Raw genomic sequence first — 19245 nt, 5'->3', positions numbered from 1 at the left:
TTAGAGAAACAGATGAACTAGATCAAGAGTCAGCACCTGCAGCCCATGTGCCAAATTCCATCTCCTCTCGTTTCTGTAAACGAAGGTGTATTGGAATACGGCCACACTCACCAGTTTACTGGGTGTCTGCGGCCACTTTGGGGCCACAATGCGAAGGCGAATACTTGCAACCAAGACCATATGGCCTTCAAATCTCAGCATTCAGTATTTAGTCCTTTACAGAAAAAGTCAGCTGACTCCTAAACCAGATGGCGAGACCACACGTCCTCGAGGGCAGGGATCAAGACTACCCAGTTTACACTGCGGTGCCTGGGACCTGGACAAAACAAATATCTGCTGACAGAAAGATGTCCACGTATAACAAACCCTTTAAAAATACCTGATCACCATAATTCCTGTTTGGAAATCAGAATACCTACAGAATAGCCTATGTATGTTTTGTTTTTTTTTTAATTGGGGTATACTTGCTTTACAATGTTATGTTAGTGTCTTCTGCACAACAAAGTGAATCAGTCATATGCGTATGCGTACATATATCCCCTCCCTCTTGGACTTTCTTTCCACTCCTCCACACCATCCACCCTATACATTCTGAGGTGGAAAACAATCGAGAAATAAAGAACCGGTAAGTAACCCACGCACTGGGAACATGATTTCTCTTAGGTCAAAATTTTTATATTTACTTGTAATTGTAGCATGTGTGTCTTTTCAAACCCAATGTGACACATTCAATAAAAATTAAGCGTCAACGATACGCTAAGTGGGGCTTCCCAAGTGGCGCTAGTGGTGAAGAACCTGTCTGTCAATGCAGGAGACATGAGTTCAATCCCTGGGTAGGGAGGATCTCCTGGAGGAGGGCATGGCAACCTACTCCAGTATTCTTGCCTAGAGAACCCCATGGACAGAGGAGCCTGGCAGGCTACAGTCCATAGGGTCACACAGAGTTGGACACAACTGAAGTGACTTAGCATGCACGCATACGCTAAGACAGGCTAGTGGGCCATGGAGAAGGGGACTGAAAAGATAAACAAGTCACAATCCCTTTTTCTCAATAACTTTCTCAAGAATCTAGTTGGGGTGGGGGCGTGGTGAGGGGGGGGGGATAAAACGATGCAGTCACTCTATAAAGGAATCTGGCAGTTTCTTTAAAAGTTCAACAGCTTATGATATGACCCAATGATTCCATTCAATGTTCCATCCCAAGAGAAATGAAAACTGTTCACAAGAATTGGATGTGAATGTGTCATGAAAAAGTGGAAGTGTCAGTCACTCAGGCGTGTCCGACTGTTTGTGACCCCATGGACTGCAGCCACCAGGCTCCTCTGTCCATGGCATTCTCCAGGCAAGAATACTGGAGTGGGTAGCCATTCCCTTCTGCAGGGAATCTTCCCGACTCAGGGATGAAACCTGGGTCTCCTGCATCGCAGGAAGATTCTTTAGTATTCAAGTCACCAGGAAATGAGTCATAGTAGTGAAAAAGTGGAAACAATCCAAATGGCCATCAATCAACTGGCAAATAGGTAAACAGGAAATTCATAAAACAGAATACTGATGCATGCTACTGCATGGATGAACCTCAGAAACATCATGCCAAGTAAGAGAAACATGATACATAACCATATTCGGCATGAGTCCATTTATAATGAAATGACAAAAAAGGGAAATATCTAAAACAGATACTAAATTGGCGGTTACGCTGGAGTGAGGAGTATGCAAATGGCCACAGATGGGGTCATGAACCTTCCTCAGCTACCCTGTGATACATTACCTCCAGGTGTAATAACCCTCTTTTCTCATCTGAGAATTAACACAGGTCTGTTCACAGAAATTTTGGAAAATACAGAAACAAAATAAAAATAATGATAATCTCATGATCATCCTTCTTTAGAGAATTTTTTTAATAAATAAAGAGACTTCTCTGGTGGTCTAGTGGCTAAAACACCATGCTCTCGATGCACGGGGCCCGGTTTTGATTCCAGGAACTAGAGTCCACATGGAGCAACCAAGACCCAGTGCAGCCAAGGAAATAAACAGATATAAAAGAAAAAAAAATACTACTTTTGAAAAATTAGTGAGGGGGGTGGGGGAACTATAATGCGGTGCAATGAGTGAGACAGAGCATGAACAGAATGCTTGGCAGACCCAGGGCGTGATGGCCCTGCAATAGTTTTAGCAAGGATCAGCCTGGAAAAAAAAGGAAATGAACAGATGCCGTGAATGCAGACACCAGGTAGACAATTCAGACAAGGCCTTACATTTCAAGGGAAAGTCTATAATCAAGTTGAACCCAAGAAGTCTGCTTATTTAAACTGATTTACTCATTTATTTATTCAAACATGTCCTGAATGCCCAGCACAGGGGCAGGCCCTTGCATAAGGGCTGAGGATATAATTGTGAGCAAAACCCACACAGGATCCCGAATCTCAAGGAGCCAAGTGGCAGAAACAGAACATTAAAGATGGTACTTTAATAAACAGTACAAACGAGAGGGGTAATATTAAGGCATAAAACAGGAAAGTCTGACCTGTGAGGGAGGTCAGGGAAGGCTTTGCTGGAGAAGTGACCCCAGAACTGCGATCTAAAGCAATGATCCTCAAAGCGAGATTCAGTCCTGGGGGTCTGGGAACCCTTTTAGGGGGCTCCACGAGATCAAACTATTCTCATAAAAACACTAAGATCATCTGCCTTTTCCACTTTACCAATGAGTGATGCTACAAGAGACCCAATGTAGACGAGAATCCAGCCATCTTCCTAGCCAGTTTATAAAATGCAAAACACTGTCTAAAACAGTCTTCTAGCCACATTTTCCAAAAGAACGGGAATATTTTTCATAAAAATGTATTATTTATTGGGGCTTCCCAGGTGGCACTAGTGGTAAAGAATCCACCTGCCAGGAGGTGTAAGAGATGTGGGATCGATCCCTGGGTTGGGAAGATCCCCTGGAGGAGGGCGTGGCGACCCACTCTGGTACTCTTGCCTGGACAAGTCCATGGACACAGGAGCCTGGCAGGCTATGGTCCACAGTGTCACACAGTCGGACACAACAGTGCACACACACATATACTGTTTATTAATGTTAACAAAGTAAAGGGGCTTATCGTTTAAAATGAATCAGTATTTTTAAATTTCTGTTTCAACTGCTAACATGGTAACTGTTGATCAGTATAACCCACATAAAAGCTCTTTGGGGCCTCAGTAATTTAAAAAAAAAATTATTATTTTTATTTGGCTGTGTTGGGTCTCGGTTGTGGGTCTTAGGCTTTCCCTGAGCCATACGGGATCACAGTTCCCCAATCAGGGCTTGAACTCACGTCCCCTGCACTGGAAGGTGGACTCCTAACCACTGGACCACCAGGGAAGTTGGGTCCTCAGTAAATGTTAAGTATACAAAGAACTCTTGAGAATAAGAAGTCTGAGAACCACCAAAAGAAGATAGGCCTAATTCGGAGAAGACGAGAGGAGGATTCCACACAGAGAGAATGGTATGGGTAGGAAAAGGCTCCGGTAGGGTCACCTGACAGAAGCCGGGGGTTTTCAAATGTTTCTGCATCACCTGGGAATGTGCAGAAGCCCTGAAGAAAAGCAGTCCTCGTCCCTGCAAAACAGACTCACTTACCGTAAAATAAGAATGGGCTCCAATTCATGAAGCGCCAGCACGTGCTATTACAGGGTCATTGTGCCCGACAGAATGCCTGGCTTCTGCAGATTAGTGCTAGCTAGTACCAGCCCGCCACCCAGCGTGGTGCTGAAAACCACTATCTGTGTCCTCTCCTTCCCTTCCCACTTCCTCCTTATTACTTCTGGATTGTGAGATTTTAACTAGTAATACTACTACAAGAGTGAACAAGGGCAAAAAGAGAAGAAAGATGCTGGTTGAAGGGGAGGGGGTGGAGGATGGGCAACAAAGATGGAGAGAATTAAGAGATACAAACTTCCAGTTATAAAATAAATAAGGAAGTACTGAACAGCATAGGAAATACAGTCAATATTAATGTAATAACTTTGTATGGTGACAGATGGAAACTAATCATGGTGATCATTTTGTAATGTACAGAAATATTACTATGTTGTGCACCTGAAACTGATTTAATATTGTAAGTTTGTGATTCTTCAATTGAAAACAAAAAAAGGAAGCTAGCAGACTTTTCATTTCCTGCTAACAAGGGATGATATGATTAGGACATAGTTAACAGATTGTTATGAACAAAACCATGTGGGTTTTTTTTTTTTTGGTTTTTTTTTTTTTTGGTGGGTATAGAATTTTTCTGACTGGAACAAAAGCTTGGCTCCATAACCAGATTTTTGCTTTTAATTTCAGAAGACTCAATTCTAAGTTCAACTTAAATTGCACTCCTAAATGAAAATACACAACACAAGAAAATTATTACGGGTTTTTTCTTTTTTAAAATGGTAGGACTCTTCATACTATGTTATTCAAATTTCACCTGCCCCAGTAAAAACAAAGAAGTCATTCAGTTTCGTTTGTTCTCATGTGGCATTCCGATAGCACTCAGCAGATTCTGAAGCATACAAACAGTGTGATCAGGCAAAATTTTCAGCATATTTGACATAAAAGCTTTGTTTAAGCTCAATAAAAACTCATTCTTGATCTTAAAGAAGGAAAATAAGCTAAGATTAATAGCTTTTTTTTCTGCAAGAGATGTACTGATATATTTCTTAAAAAAAAAAAAAACAAAAACCTTTTACTGACGTATAGTTGATTTACAATGCTGTGTTGGGGTTTTTTTGGCCACACCCTGTGGCATGTGGGATCTTGGTTCCCCATCCAGGGACCAAATCTGCACCCCCTGCACTGGAAGGCAGAGTCCTAACCGCTAGACTGCCAGGGAAAGTGTTAGTCACTCAGGCATATCCAACTCTGCGACCCCATGGACTGTAGCCTGCCAGGCTCCTCTGTCCATGGAATTCTCCAGGCAAGAACACTGGAGTGGGTAGCCATCTCCTTCTCCAGGGGATCTTCCCGACCCAGGGACTGAACTCGTGTTTCCTGCATTGGCAGGCAATCTTTACCCTTTCCCATATATTTCTGATTTTCTTTAAATAGTCAAGTTTTCCCAGGATGTTCCTCCTCATGCCTTCCTTTCTCTGGCTTAGCATCTCTCCTGCACGCATGCACCATGGCAGGACTGTAAACCAGCCCTTACTTGAGAGAGTGCCATCTGAGATGTGGCAGAAGGAAGGTGCACACACAGAGCTCTTCCTCTCCTAGGCAGACACACATGTGCAGAGAGGAAAGCAAAAAAAGTGCTTACCATCATACTGGGGAGGCTGCAAATTAATGGAAACGTCCTAAACCATCATCAGCTAGAGAATATAAGCGCATATTCACACTCTATAACATTACTTAGCAGTTAACAATGAATGTACTAAAATTTTGTATTTATCAATATGAACAGAAACTCCAACATATGAATAAAACCAATACAAAGTGGGATGTACCAAGGGCTTCAGGTATAGCTGTAATGATTTCTTTCTTTAAGATCTGAAATAAACATCATACGAAAGTTTAGTTAGCTTTGTAGTGGGTGCACAGTTATTGCACTAGTCTTTATCCTTGCTTATTTTAAATGTGTTACAATTGAAAAAACAAACCAACTCTGATCCCTCATGCTACACCTTTCTCATCCGGTCCTTCTCCTCCAGCATCCTGCCTCCATTATTCCCCAACTTCTGAGCAACTGAAAATACTCCCCAGGGAAAAGTTTTGGTCAGATTCAGGGCCACTCAGAGTTGGAAGTCCTCAAAGGCTTTTTAAACACATACAGTGCTATACTCCTTGGGCTCCACAAAATCGAATTTCCTATATCCAGCTTTATTGGTACCAAGAACAATTCATCAAGAGCCTGTTAATCCTGAGAGCAGGTACAGACCCCGGGCAGTATGCCAAACCAGGGTTCTACCTCTTTCTTTCACTAACCATGTTTGAGTTACTTATCCTCTTTGAGCCTACTTTCTCATGTGCTAAATGGCGATGATAATACCAAGCAGTCACTGTGGTCACTAGAGGTAATTAGATAGATGAAAACACCCAGTTCCTTACCACTAATTATATACTCCAGCACAAACATCTTAACACAGCAAGATCACCTTTACCCCAATTTAGTGACAAATGATAGCAGAGAAGTCCCCAGAGAACAAATCACAAAGATAACCAATTCATTCCTTCAGCATCTACTGAGGACTTACTGAGTGCCACACGTTTCTCATTATATTTATTTTTATTTACTTTTTGGCTGCTCGGCATGTGGGGTCTTAGTTCCCAGACCAGGGATCAAACCCGGACCCTCTGCAGTGGAAGCACAGAGTCCCAACCACTGAACCATCAGGGAAGTGCCACCAGACATTCCTGTACAGACCTTTTCCTCGGAGAACTCACAGAAATAAAAGGTCCAGATTTCAAGCGATCCTGCTTAGGAGAAGCTTCAGAAATTAGAATCGACTTTAGAATTTCTGAGCATCCAATCTGCCTCTTTCCTCTATACGCAAAACTCCCCTCTGCACTGACTAAGCACACAAAGGTAGACAATGAAGTTAGAACTCAGGGTAACTGGAATTGGGAGGTTAGCAGGCTGAACAGTCTATTTTAGTGTGAGTGTTACTGTACAACATAAAATTACATGGGGCAAATAACTAAACTGTGAAGATTTTATCCTTTCTTTCAACATCCTTCAGTTCAGTTCAGTTCAGTTCAGTTGCTCAGTCGTGTCCGACTCTTTGCGGCCCCATGAATCGCAGCACACCAGGCCTCCCTGTCCATCACCAACTCCCGGAGTTCACTCAGACTCACATCCATCGAGTCAGTGATGCCATCCAGCCATCTCATCCTGTCGTCCCCTTCTCCTCCTGCCCCCAATCCCTCCCAGCATCAGAGTCTTTTCCAATGAGTCAACTCTTCGCATGAGGTGACCAAAGTACTGGAGTTTCAGCTTCAGCATCATTCCCTCCAAAGAAATCCCAGGGCTGATCTCCTTCAGAATGGACTGGTTGGATCTCCTTGCAGTCAGGCCTCCCTGTCCCTCACCATCTTCTGAAGTTTGCCCAAGTTCATGTCCATTGCATTGGTGATGCCAACCAGCAACCTCATCCTCTGATGCTCTCTTCTCCTTCTGCCCTCAATCCTTCCCGGCATCAGGGACTTTTCCAAAGAGTTGACTGTTTGTATCAGATGACCAAAATACTAGAGCTTGAGCTTCAGAATCAGTCCTTACAACAAGTATTCAGGGTTGATTTCCCTTGGCTGGTTTGATCTCCTTGAGGTCCAAGAGACTTGCAGGAGTCTTCTCCAGCACCACATCTAGAAGGCCTCAATTCTGTGGCATTCTGCCTCTTTTAGGGTCCAGGTCTCAGAACCATACATGACCAGTGGGAAGACCATAGCCTCGACTATACGGACCTTTGTCGGCAGAGTATGGTCTCAACACACTATCTAGGTCTGTCATAGCTTTCCTGCCAAGAAGCAATCATCTTCTGATTTCATGGCTGTAGTCACCATCTGCAAAGATTTCAGAGCCCAGGAAGAGGAAATCTGTCATTACGTCCACCTTTTCCCCTTCTATTTGCATGAAGTAATGGGGCCAGATACCATGGTCTCAGATTTTTAACTAATATTTAATTTTAAGCTGGCTCTTTCACTCTTTCCTTCACTCTCATCAAGAGGCTCTTTAGTTCCTCTTCGCTTTCTGCCATTAGAGTGGTATCATCCGCATACCTGAGGTTGTTGATGTTTCTCCCGCCTATCTTGATTCCAGCCTGGCATTTCTCATGATGTGCTCAGTGTATAGGTTACAAACAGGGTGACAGCTGACAGCGCTGTCGTACACTTTTCTCGATCTTGAACCATCAGCTGCTCCATATGGGGTTCTAACTTGCTTCCTGATCCGCACATGGGTTTTTCAGGTAAGATGGAGGAGGAGGATGGACTGGAGAAGGGGAGAGTGGCAAACCACTCCATTATACCTGCCACGAGAACCTCATGAACTGTGTAAAAGGACAGAAAGATAGGACACCGAAAGATGAGTCCCCCAGGTTGGAAGGTGTTCAGTATGCTACTGGGGATCAGCAGAGGAAAACTACTAACAGCCCCAGAAAGAATGAAGCATCTGGGCCAAAGCGGAAATGACGCTCAGCCGTGATGTGGTAATGGAAGTAAAATCCGATGCTGCAAAGAACAGTACTGCATGGGAACGTGGAATGTTAGGTCCATGAATCAAGGTAAACTGGACGTGGTCAAACAGGAGATGGTAAGAACAAATACTGACATCCTAGAAATCAGTGAACTAAAACTGGACGGGAACAGGCAAATTTAATTCAGATGACCATTATATCTACTACTGTGGGCAAGAATCCCATAGAATAAACAGAGTAGCCCTCATAATCAGTAAGAGTCCAAAATGCAGTACTCAGGAGCAACCTCAAAAATGACAGAATGACCTCAGTTCATTTCTAAGGCAAGTCATTAAACAGCACAGTAATTCAAGTCTATGCCCCAACCGCTGATGCTAAAGAAGCTGAAGTTGATCGGTTCTATGAAGATCCAGAAGACCTTCTAGAATTAACACCAAAAAGAGATGTCCTATTCATCACTGGGGACTGGAATACAAAAGTAGGAAATCAAGAGGCACCTGGAGTAACTGCCAAGTTTGGCCTTGAAAAACAAAATGGTACCAAGTAAGAATGTTCTAAAAACAAATTTTTTAAAGCGGGTAGTGGGACTTCCCTGGCGACCCAGTCAAGACTCTGCTTACACTGCAAGGGGGCACGAGCTCAACCCCTGATCAAGGAACTAGGATCCTGCAGTGCCACACAGCATGGCCAAAAAATAAATAAATAAAGCTAATGCTTATCGCCCAAACCTGCCCACTGAAAAATTTCAGGCTTTAAAAGTAATTCGAGAACAGCAATGATAAATTCTTTAACTTCAGTTATAATCCACTTATAGACAATTTCACAATTCTGCAATATGAAAAAAAATGCTGTAATGAACCCAGGATTCTACAAACATGTAAGTATTTTTAGTCTACCAGGCACCTAAAGGGTTGTTACAGTTTAGTAGTATGTATAAGGCTTCCCTGGTGGCTCAGCTGGTAAAGAATTCGCCTACAATGCAGGAGACCTGGGTACGATCCCTGGGTTGAGAAAATCCCCTGGAGAAGGGAAAGGCTACCCACTCCAGTATTCTGGCCTGGAGAATTCCATGGACTGTATACTCCATGGGGTCACAAAGAGTCAGACATGACTGAGCGACTTTCACTTTCACGACAAAAGGGGTTTCCCTGGTGGATCAGATGGTAAAGAATCTCTCTGCAATGCAGGAGACCTGGGCTCAATCCCTGGGTCAGCAAGATCCCCTGAAAGAAGGCATCGCAACCCACTCCTATATATTTGTCTGGAGAACCCCATGGACAGAGGAACCTAGTGGGCTACAGTCCATGGGGTCGCAATAAGCTGGACACGACCAAGACACTAACACACACATGACAAAAGGCTATAGAACTAAACGACAGTATTTACCTTCCAGGGGACTAGGATTATCAATAAATCCTACTAAATGCTAGTGGGGGTACTATGCAAGCAGCAGTTTATATTACTCTACACAGCCCACTGATAGCATCCTGAAAGAGCTCCATTAAGGCCCACAACATCACTGAAGATCTAATTAAAGAAGCTGCCTCATAAATGTTTAGAAGTCTAGATATGGATTTACTTTATTATCAAGTGGCTGTTTTAATGAAAAGGTCATAGAATCAATAAAAGTAAAATTGTTGCTATATTTACTCATGTCCCCTTTGAAGAAAATGGGCAATAAAAAGGTAATGGGTGATACTTAGAGTACTACAGCTATTTAAAGAAACTATTTTAAAAGCTTTCCAAAGGGACCACAGGGTGCAAATGATTTATAGGATTTGAGAATTTAACATTTTCCAGGCAGAGAGTTAAACAACACACAGACAATATTGGTGACCTATTATTTCTGTATTAATCCCAGAGGATAAAAAACAAAGGAAAATCAAGTCGCTTGATGGGTCCTAAGAACCAATCACATTCTTTAAATAAGAAATGAAAACACAGGGTAATCATATTTTGGGGACTATCTAAACAGATAACAGGAAATCTAAGAGAATATGGACATAACAGGTTACAAAGGTTTTCTCTGGGACATGAGATACCAAGGGAGGGGAAAAACTTTTTTTTTAAGGTATCTATTTCTACAATGAAAGAGTATAGTCTTTTTTTAAATTGAGACAAAATTGATACATAACATTGTGTTAGTCGCAGTTATGCAACATATTGGTCTCCCCCTGGCTCAATGGTAAAGGATAAGCCCACCAATGCAGGAGATGCAAGTTTGAGCCCTGAGTCAGGAAGATCCTCTGGAGAAGGGAATGGCAAAAACCCACCCCAGTATTCCTGCCTGGAGAATCCCACTGACAGAAGAGCCTGGTGAGCCACACTCCATGGGGTCGCAAAAGAGTCGGACATGATTTAGTGACTAAACAACGAAGACAACACGTCGGTTGAATGTTTGTATATACTGAGAAATGGGCACCACAGTGAGTCTTGCTGACATCCATCACAGTTAAGCAAGTTTTTTTCTTGTGATGAGACCTTTTAAGATCTGCTCTCTTCACAGTCTTCAGATATACGATACAGCATTATTAACTCTAATCACTATGTTGTATACTGCATCTCTACAACTTACTTACTTTGTAACTGGATATTTGCACCTGCTTGAACATTTCTAACAATGAGGAATCTACTGCTTCTTGAAGTGGTCCACACCATCCATCAGATAGATTCAACAGTTGTGGTATTAGAATTGCTCCTTAAATATCCTTCCTGAAGACCATACTTGGTAGAGGAACTACCAAGAGAAGTTTTGCAGCTCTGGCTGCTACAAAGGGTCATGAGGGCTCAGAAATGGTAAGCCTGCTGTCTATTTTCATGGGTTAAGCAGAGATAATCACTCCCCTTTGAAAGCTGAAACCTTTAGGAATGAACACTAAATATCTTCATCTGCATTCAAAAAGAATATATGTGATGCTGTAAGACAAACTTGTCTTCTAAATCCCATTAAGACGATTAAACTGTCATTAAAGAAATATAAACTGTAATCTAATTAACTGCAATGAATCACATCTCACAAGGGAAGGTCGTCATTATTCACAAGTGCTAGTAGTTGGGATAGGTCTTTAAAAGCAGCAGAGAGAAAGAACATCAACATCCCATAAGTTTCAGAGCAGGAACCCTGACTGGCCCTAGGACAGAGTCCTAGCCCCTGTTGAGTGTGGAGGGGAGGGAACTGACATTTACTTCCTTGAATCCACCTATATTGGTGCAAGGTGACTCTCTCTGAATAAATGAAGCAGCTGAGATTCAAAAAGGTTTCACTGCTGGTACAGTAAAGCCAGGACTCAAACCCAGGTCTACTGAAGCCCAATGCTTGAGTCTATCCAGCTCTGTGGGTTCATGACTTCAGGGAGGATCACCCAACCCCCCAGATCCCGGTATTATATTCCCTACAGAAATTTCTAATACAGCTTTTCTCAAAGAGATTTGCACTAAGAAAAGAAACGAGAGATTCTGGCTCACCTGGCAGTACTGTAACTGTTCCAATAAACAGGAATAATGAGTAATTACAGCAATAGTGGGAACAACTGCCAACACTAACTGAGCCTTCACCGTTCCAGGCACTTCTCATTCCACAGTCAATCCTCAGTGATCTTGTCTAATCCATGATTTTAAATGCCATCTGTTGCCGTGCTGTGCTAAATCACTTCGGTTGTGTCTGATGATGTGCAACCCCAGGGACAGCAGGCTGCCAGGCTCCTCTATCCATGAGATTCTCCAGGCAAGAATACTGGAGTGGGTTGCCATTTCCTCCTCCAGTGTATTTTCTGACCCAGGGATCGAACTCACATCTCTTGTCTCCGGCACTGGCAAGAAGGTTCTCTACCATTTTGCAGTTAGTTCAGTTGCTCAGTCGTGTCCGACTCTTTGCGACCCCATGGACTGCAGCACGCCAGGCTTCCCTGTCCGTCACCAACTCCCGGAGCTTGCTCAAACTCATGTCCATCGCGAGTGATGCCATCCAACCATCTCATCCTCTTTCTTTACCACCAACACCATCCATATACCCATCTGTTGCCAATGACCCCTAAATCCACAGCTTGAACCTGGACCTCTTCCCTGAACTCCAGACTGATTTTTTTTTTCCAACTACCTTCCCCAAATCTCACTTGGATATCTGAAATTCAAACTCCTGTTTCTAGCCCTTAATCCTGCTCCTCCCACAATGTCCCATCTCAGCCAAGTGGCAGCTCCATCCTTCCAAGATGCTCAGGCTGAGAGCCTTAGAGTCCTCTTCAACTCCTCTTGCTCTCACACTCCACATCCCACCAATTCATCAGCAAATGCTGTCAGCCCTATCTTCAAAATACACCCAGAATCTAATCACTTCTCACCATCTGCCACTGCTCCCAAGCACTCCAAATCTACTCAATGCATTGATTAGTGAGTAACCTGAATCACATCATTTCAATCCTCAAAATAACCCCATGAAACAAGTGCTCTTATTTCCTCCATTTCACAAAGGTACATAAAGGTTAAGTATAAACTAAGAAACTATAGTTTATCAATCAGGTCTTTTTCCTTTTTTGGTTCAAAGAGTCAGATCCCCTGAGCCTGATCTTCTGGTCAAAGGGGTCTGATTAGTTTACAGATTTACAACGACTTGGTCCCAGCCAAGGCCCAGGGCAGGAGTCAGCCAGCCTCCTGGAGCGCGGCAGCACCAACACCAGTCTGACCACGAGCTCCTCTCTGAAATCCCACCCAGGTCCCAGTGCCAGGATTCCCACTAGTTTTCAAACTACATGTGTTAGTCTCTTTTTATTCAGTATCAGCTCCACACTTTTTTTAAGACTTAAAAAAAGGAACTTGTTGGAAGGTCACATAATGAATCACTGAAAATCAAGTTAAGAAATGAAGCCCTCACGTGCATACCCAGAAGACAAAGAACCCTTTTCTGTATTAAAGAATTCTGTCTTTGAAAAGCAATCCGTGTTTTTGAAAGTGGAGTCCCCTGGGAAGGGTCCATTGAGGTTCCAGAAGGGCCTCTGAGGACAATATTACTGACTTTCCATGTGACGGAGGACCGGACACAGGAAGATAAGGGTGAGCTGGCCACCACCCTTCTTCTGACCCCTACCTCCACCAAAACCAATAATGAAAATTAAATGAGTTAATAAATGTGAAAATCAAAAGCTGTATGCAAAAATAAGCCTTTATTGTAAAAAGAATAGCTTTTTTGTGAGTGTGGAGGAGTTACATAGGGTGAGCTTTAAGGATAGAAAATTTAAGAACCACCAAAGAAGGGAGGTCCTTTCAGAGCTAAACATAGGATAGCCTTAAAAAGTTTATCTGAACAAAAGAAAGGCTTACCTATCTATGTATTTTCAAAACAGGGGTTATTTATTAGAATTGGTACTTTCACGGAATTGATCTGACTACATATACTTCAAGGATCTAAGAGACTTTAAGCATAGGGGAAAAAAAAATCAGAATATTCACCAAACTAACTGCTCGGTGGTGGGAGCAAAAGGGGCATTCATTATCTACACTGTACTCTTCTGTAATGTCTGCAGTTCATAATAAGCATTAATTAATTTCCGTGGAAAAATTAAGGGGAAAAAAAAACACTCCTCTATCCTCACATTAACAGATACAAGTCTCCAAAGAATAGTGTATTTAGCTCTTTAGATATTTAATTGTTAATAAAATTTACTTTATGGTGTTTTAACTTCCATTGTTAACTAGTTTCTCTAAAACTCATCAGTTTTAGAAATGCTGGGTCAAAGAAAGTTCTAATATCACTCTAGAAACACAACAGTTACATCGCATGCTGTGCAAATAAGATAAAATATCACCTTGAGGGAATCTGAAATAGCAAGGAGAGCAGAAGTGGGAGCAAACAACGCCAGCCCCTCCCGGGCCCAGTCTGGAAGGCATCGTAACGCCATCAACAAGCACTTGCTGAACGCCGTATGTGCGAGCACCGTGCCAGGCTCTGCTCTCGGCCCTTAAGGAGCTCTCAGCACGGCGGCAAGACAGCACACACAGACAACACCGCAAGGCAGCATCTGCTATGATGGCAAATACACGGCACTGCAGGGCAGGGAGAGACAGGACTCGGAAATTCCCACTTAAACCCAAGTCCTTTGAAAGCAGAAGCAGGTATCACCTGTATATTCCCACAGCCTAGCACGAGAAATATGTTTTAAACATGTTTTAAGTCAATGGGTACATGGAACCAAACTGCACTTGGAGAGGAAAAGGTGTGACATCCCAAGCTAGAGGAATGGTGGTGGCATGAAAGATTGGCATGACCCAAATGGGCATCATCAGTTATTTACAAAAAAAGAGCATAAAGGAACTGAGGCACAGAAAGTTGGAAAAGCTGACTCACTCAAGTTGAGGAGCTGAAACTATCTTTGACCCAACAGGAAACCCAAAAGGATTTCAATGGTGCAAAGACAATCTGTTTTATGTACCTGTCTTCCTTACTTGATTCCTTAAGGGGGGCAACTGCATCTTTTAAGAATTTTGGTTTCCTGGCAGCGCCTGGCACATGAAAGGTATTCAAATAAATGTGGGGAAAAGGAAGGGAAGACTGATCAGCTGGAAACATTATGCATGTGCCATAACATGGAAGGTTCTAGAAGAGTAAGAGATCAGAAATTAAGGCTGGAGGTGTTTTCTAATCCATCTCATGATATACTCAGGCTCAATACAGTGATTCTCCAAAGGCTCCTCCCCTTGTTTCAAGTTGAATCAACAAAAATCCTCTTGTATTCCACCATGAGTATATCTCCATGTAGGAATCTGGAGCAAGGGGAGGTTTGGGGGAATAGTCATCAAACCAGGAAATCCTGCCATGCCAGTGCAAGTTGTCTGACAGCAGTCATATTCTGTGCCTCGTTCCTGACCTATTTCTGCCCAGAGCCACAGAAGCACAGGTAGAGGCAATCACAGTGAGTTTCAGTACATGTTAGCGCCCCCTTTTCCATACTGACTCTTCACAAGTGCTTTCTGTCTCCAAACAGTCTGATACTTCCTGCATTGTAATCAGTGTTTCTACTGGGCTTCATATTTTTCAAAGTCCGCCCCCTCCCAGTTCATGACTAAGTTATTTATTTAAGCCATCTCCTGCCATAAGCAAAAGGACAGATTAGTGTAATGGTCATCAAGTATAATGGTGCTCACTGGATACAGAAAAGTATATGGGACCTTAAGCTCACCTTCATGGCAAATAGATGGGGAAACAGTGCAAACAGTGAAAGACTTTATTTTGGGGGGGCTCCAAAATCACTGCAGATGGTGACTGCAGCCACAAAATTAAGACGCTTTCTCCTTGGAAGAAAAGTTATGACCAACCTAGACAGCATATTAAAGAGCAGAGACATTACTTTGCCAACAACAGTCTATCTAGTCAAGGCTATGGTTTTTCCAGTGGTCATGTATGGATGTGAGAGTTGTACTGTGAAGAAAGCTGAGCGCCAAAGAATTGACGCTTTTGAACTGTGGTCTTGAGAGTCCCTTGGACTGCAAGGAAATCCAACCAGTCCATTCTGAAGGAGATCAGTCCTGAATGTTCATTGGAAGGACTGATGTTGAAGCTGAAACTCCAATACTTTGGCCACCTGATGCGAAGAACGGACTCATTTGAAAAGACCCTGATGTTGGGAAAGACTGAAGGTGGGAGAAGGGGACGACAGAGGATGAGATGGCTGGATGGCATCTCCGACTCAGTGGACATGAGTTTGGGTAAACTCCAGGAGTTGGTGATGGACAGGGAGGCCTGGTGTGCTGCAGTCCATGGGGTCGCAAAGAGCTGGACATGACTGAGCCACTGAACTGAACTAATGGAAGCTCACCTTCTTGTATCCAGGGATCAAAGTTTTTTGTATCTATCTCATTCAATCTTCTTCTCTACCTTGTGAGCATGACAGATCCTATTCCCCCCATTCTTGGAGATGAAAAAGGCTGAATCTCTAGATTGAAGGAACCTAGGCAAAGTGACACAATTACAGCATCAATAGAAACATAGATAAAGAATAGAAAAGCATACAAACAAGAGTGAGTGAGTGAAGTCGCTCAGTCATGTCCGACTCTTTGCGACCCCGTTGACTGTAGAAAACCCACCAGGCTCCTCCATCCATGGGATTCTCTAGGCAAGAATACTGGAGTGGGTTGCCATTTCCTTCTCCAGGGGATCTTCCCGACCCAGGGATCGAACCCAGGTCTCCCACATTGCAGGCAGATGCTTTAACCTCTGAGCCACCAGGGAAACCCATACAAACAAGATTCCATTGTTAAATTGAATCAATATCTTTATCATTTTGATTTTCAATGAAATGAGTATCTGCTACTTCAAAAAAATTCTACTGATAGGATCAAAGATTTTTCTGCTTAATTCAGATTTTCTAATGCAGAAGATTAAGTTTGAGACATCTTTTCTCTTGGTCTTATTCAAAATACTGCCAAAAACTCTGTACTCTAAGGTAAAACTCCAGCTCCTACATATTGTCTTTACCAACTTCCACACCACCACAGTCCTTAAACGGAATCTTAAAAAAAAAAAAGTATAATCCCAGGGGCAGTCCAGTGGTTTGGACTCAGTGTTTCCAATGCAAGGAGTGCAGGTTCTATCCCTGGTTGGGGAACTAAGATCCCAAATGCCACACTGCAACTAAGCACACACAGCAATTAAGACCTGATGCAACCAAATAAGTAAATAAATATTTAAGAAAAAAATAAAAGAAAATTGCTTTGGACTTCCCTGGTGGTCCAGGGGCTAAGACTTCACACCCGCCCTGCTGGAAGCCCAGGTTTGATCCCGGGTCAGGGAACTGGATCCTGCATGCCACAACTAAGACCCAACACAGGCAAACACATAAATAACAATAAAAAACACTCCGAGCTTCCACTGCAGGGGCCGCAGGTTCAATCCCTGGTTGGGGAAGTTCCACACACAACAAAAAAAAAGAAAGTTATTATTACAGTTCAGTTTCTGGAAGACAATTTGCAAAAGCTGGGGAAGTGGCCACTTGCTTATTGCTTTGTTATTTGTCAGTTTATTTCATTATCTTGCTCTCTTTTGTCAATTTACTTGACTTCTGAGAGGTTTTGGTTCTGTTAATGATGGCAGACCTCCTTTAATTCACCTACACTATCTTGGTGTGCTCTGTCACCTCCAATGAGCCATTAGGAAAGAGGGACACTAACAGATCTTGGTTTCGGGATACAGCCTAACTACTCAGAGTTCAGTCCATGGACCAACAGCATCAACATCACACAGAAACCTGTTCTGTGTGTCCATGGACTGACAGCATCAGCATCATACAGAAACCTGTTCAAATCTCAACTTCCATTCCATATTATTCAGCCACTAAAAAAAAAAAAAGAATGAAATCTTGCCATCTGTGATAACACAGATGGACCTAGAGGGTATTACGCTAAGTAAAATAAGGCAAAGACAAATACTGCCTGATTTCACATATCTAAAAAACAAAGCAAACGAAGGAACGTAACAAAACGGAACAGACTCACAGACAGAATAAACAGGCGGTTGCCAGGAGGGAGAAATCCGGAGAAATTAATGAAATAGGTGAGTGAGATTAAGAGCTACCAACTCCCAATTACAAAATAAACGGGGATGAGATGTACAACATGAGGAACATAACCATTTATACTACAGTATGTTTGTATGGTGACAGATGTTAACCAGACATATCATGATGATCATTTTATAATGTACAGAAATACTGAATCACTATGACACCTGTAACTAACACAGTACTGTAGGTCAATTATACTTCCACTGAAAGCACTACGGGATTTCACTGGTGGTCCAGTGGTTAAGACTCCGTCCTCCCAATGCAGGGGGTACAGGTTCGATCCCTGGTCAGGAAACTTAAGATGCCTGGCCAGAAAAAGAAAGCAAACAAACATGTATACACTGGAAGGAAATGCACCAAAATGCAAATAACACTTATCTCTGGTGGGAAGGGGGCCAGTGTGAATTATGCGTGATTGTCAATTTTTACTTTATGCTTTTATGTATTTCCGTTTTCAATGAACATGTACTGCTTGTAAAATTAGAAAACAACAAATGTCACTAAAAATGAAAAAAAAAAAAAAGTACCATTCCAGATCTTCTGAATCAGAAACTACTTAGCCAGATCTCTGGATTATTTGTCTACACATTCAAGTCTGAGAAGCACAGATATAAAGGGCCACTGGCAAGGGTACTCACCACGACCCACTTAATATACTCTCTAGGAACAAATATTCTAATCAGATTCATACTTTCAGTTAAATAGAAGGTTCTTAATTATTCAGTTCAGTTCAGTCGCTCAGTCGTGAACCGCAGCACGCCAGGCCTCCCTGTCCATCACCATCTCCCGGAGTTCACTCAGACTCACGTCCATTGAGTCCCTTAATTATTACAAAGACTTTATCTTCAAGCACTAAGTCTTGAAGTCTTCCTAAGGCATAAATGAAAAACATACCCCACAACTGCCACTCATCCACTACTCTCTGAAAAGGTTTGTTGATAATGAATGAAATACTGATGGAAATATATTTATTTATTTTATACAGGGGGCTAAATATTCATTCCTTGCTTCCCAGGTAGCTCAGTAGTCAAGCATTTGCCTGCCAAGGCAGGAGATGCAGGAGACTTGGGTTCGATCCCTGGGTCAGGAAGATCCCCTGACGAGGAAATGGTAACACACTTCAGCATTCTTGCCTGGAAAATCCCATGGGCAGAGGAGACTGGCAGGCTATAGTCCACACACAGGGTCACAAAGAGTCGGACATGACTGAGTGAGCACAATCCTTGAGCACAAATATTCATTAAATGTTCACATCAGCCTTATGAGGTTGCTACCCCCACAGTACAGGACATTGTACAGGACATCTGTACCCAGACTCAAAAGACAGTAAATAACTTGCCATAAATCATTCAGGGAGCCAGAAGCTAAGCCACACTTGCAGTCACCAAGCTCATCCTGATAAATACTACACTCTGTCCAGCCAATCCCTGTTATTTAAAGATACTATATTTACAAATTCTACCTACTAAAATTTATTCATAACCTCCAAATCATGATCCACTGAACTTTCCCACTTTTCTGACAACAGGTATGTACATGAGCAGAAGAGCAA

At 42.6% G+C, this 19245-nt stretch overlaps 1 protein-coding gene across 4 annotated transcripts in view; it reads right to left on the bottom strand.

Moving 5' to 3' along the window:
* Positions 1-19245, bottom strand: part of ENOPH1 (enolase-phosphatase 1) — a 37107-nt gene that overhangs the window by 11626 nt on the left and 6236 nt on the right. The window contains exon 1 of one of the 4 annotated variants that reach the window (XM_060417308.1): positions 112-11717. The exons of the other annotated variants lie outside the window; for them this stretch is intronic. Within the exon in view, the coding sequence (XP_060273291.1) occupies positions 112-201 (90 nt within the window). The 5' untranslated portion in view covers positions 202-11717. Of the gene's footprint in view, positions 1-111; positions 11718-19245 lie in introns of those variants that run through there. 4 annotated transcript variants of the gene reach the window in all.

The sequence above is a fragment of the Ovis aries genome, chromosome 6 (assembly GCF_016772045.2).
Source record: "Ovis aries strain OAR_USU_Benz2616 breed Rambouillet chromosome 6, ARS-UI_Ramb_v3.0, whole genome shotgun sequence".
Classification (NCBI taxonomy): Eukaryota; Metazoa; Chordata; class Mammalia; order Artiodactyla; family Bovidae; genus Ovis; species Ovis aries.
Note: the sequence above shows the minus strand (reverse complement) of the source record. Positions and strands in the feature narration are given on the sequence as shown.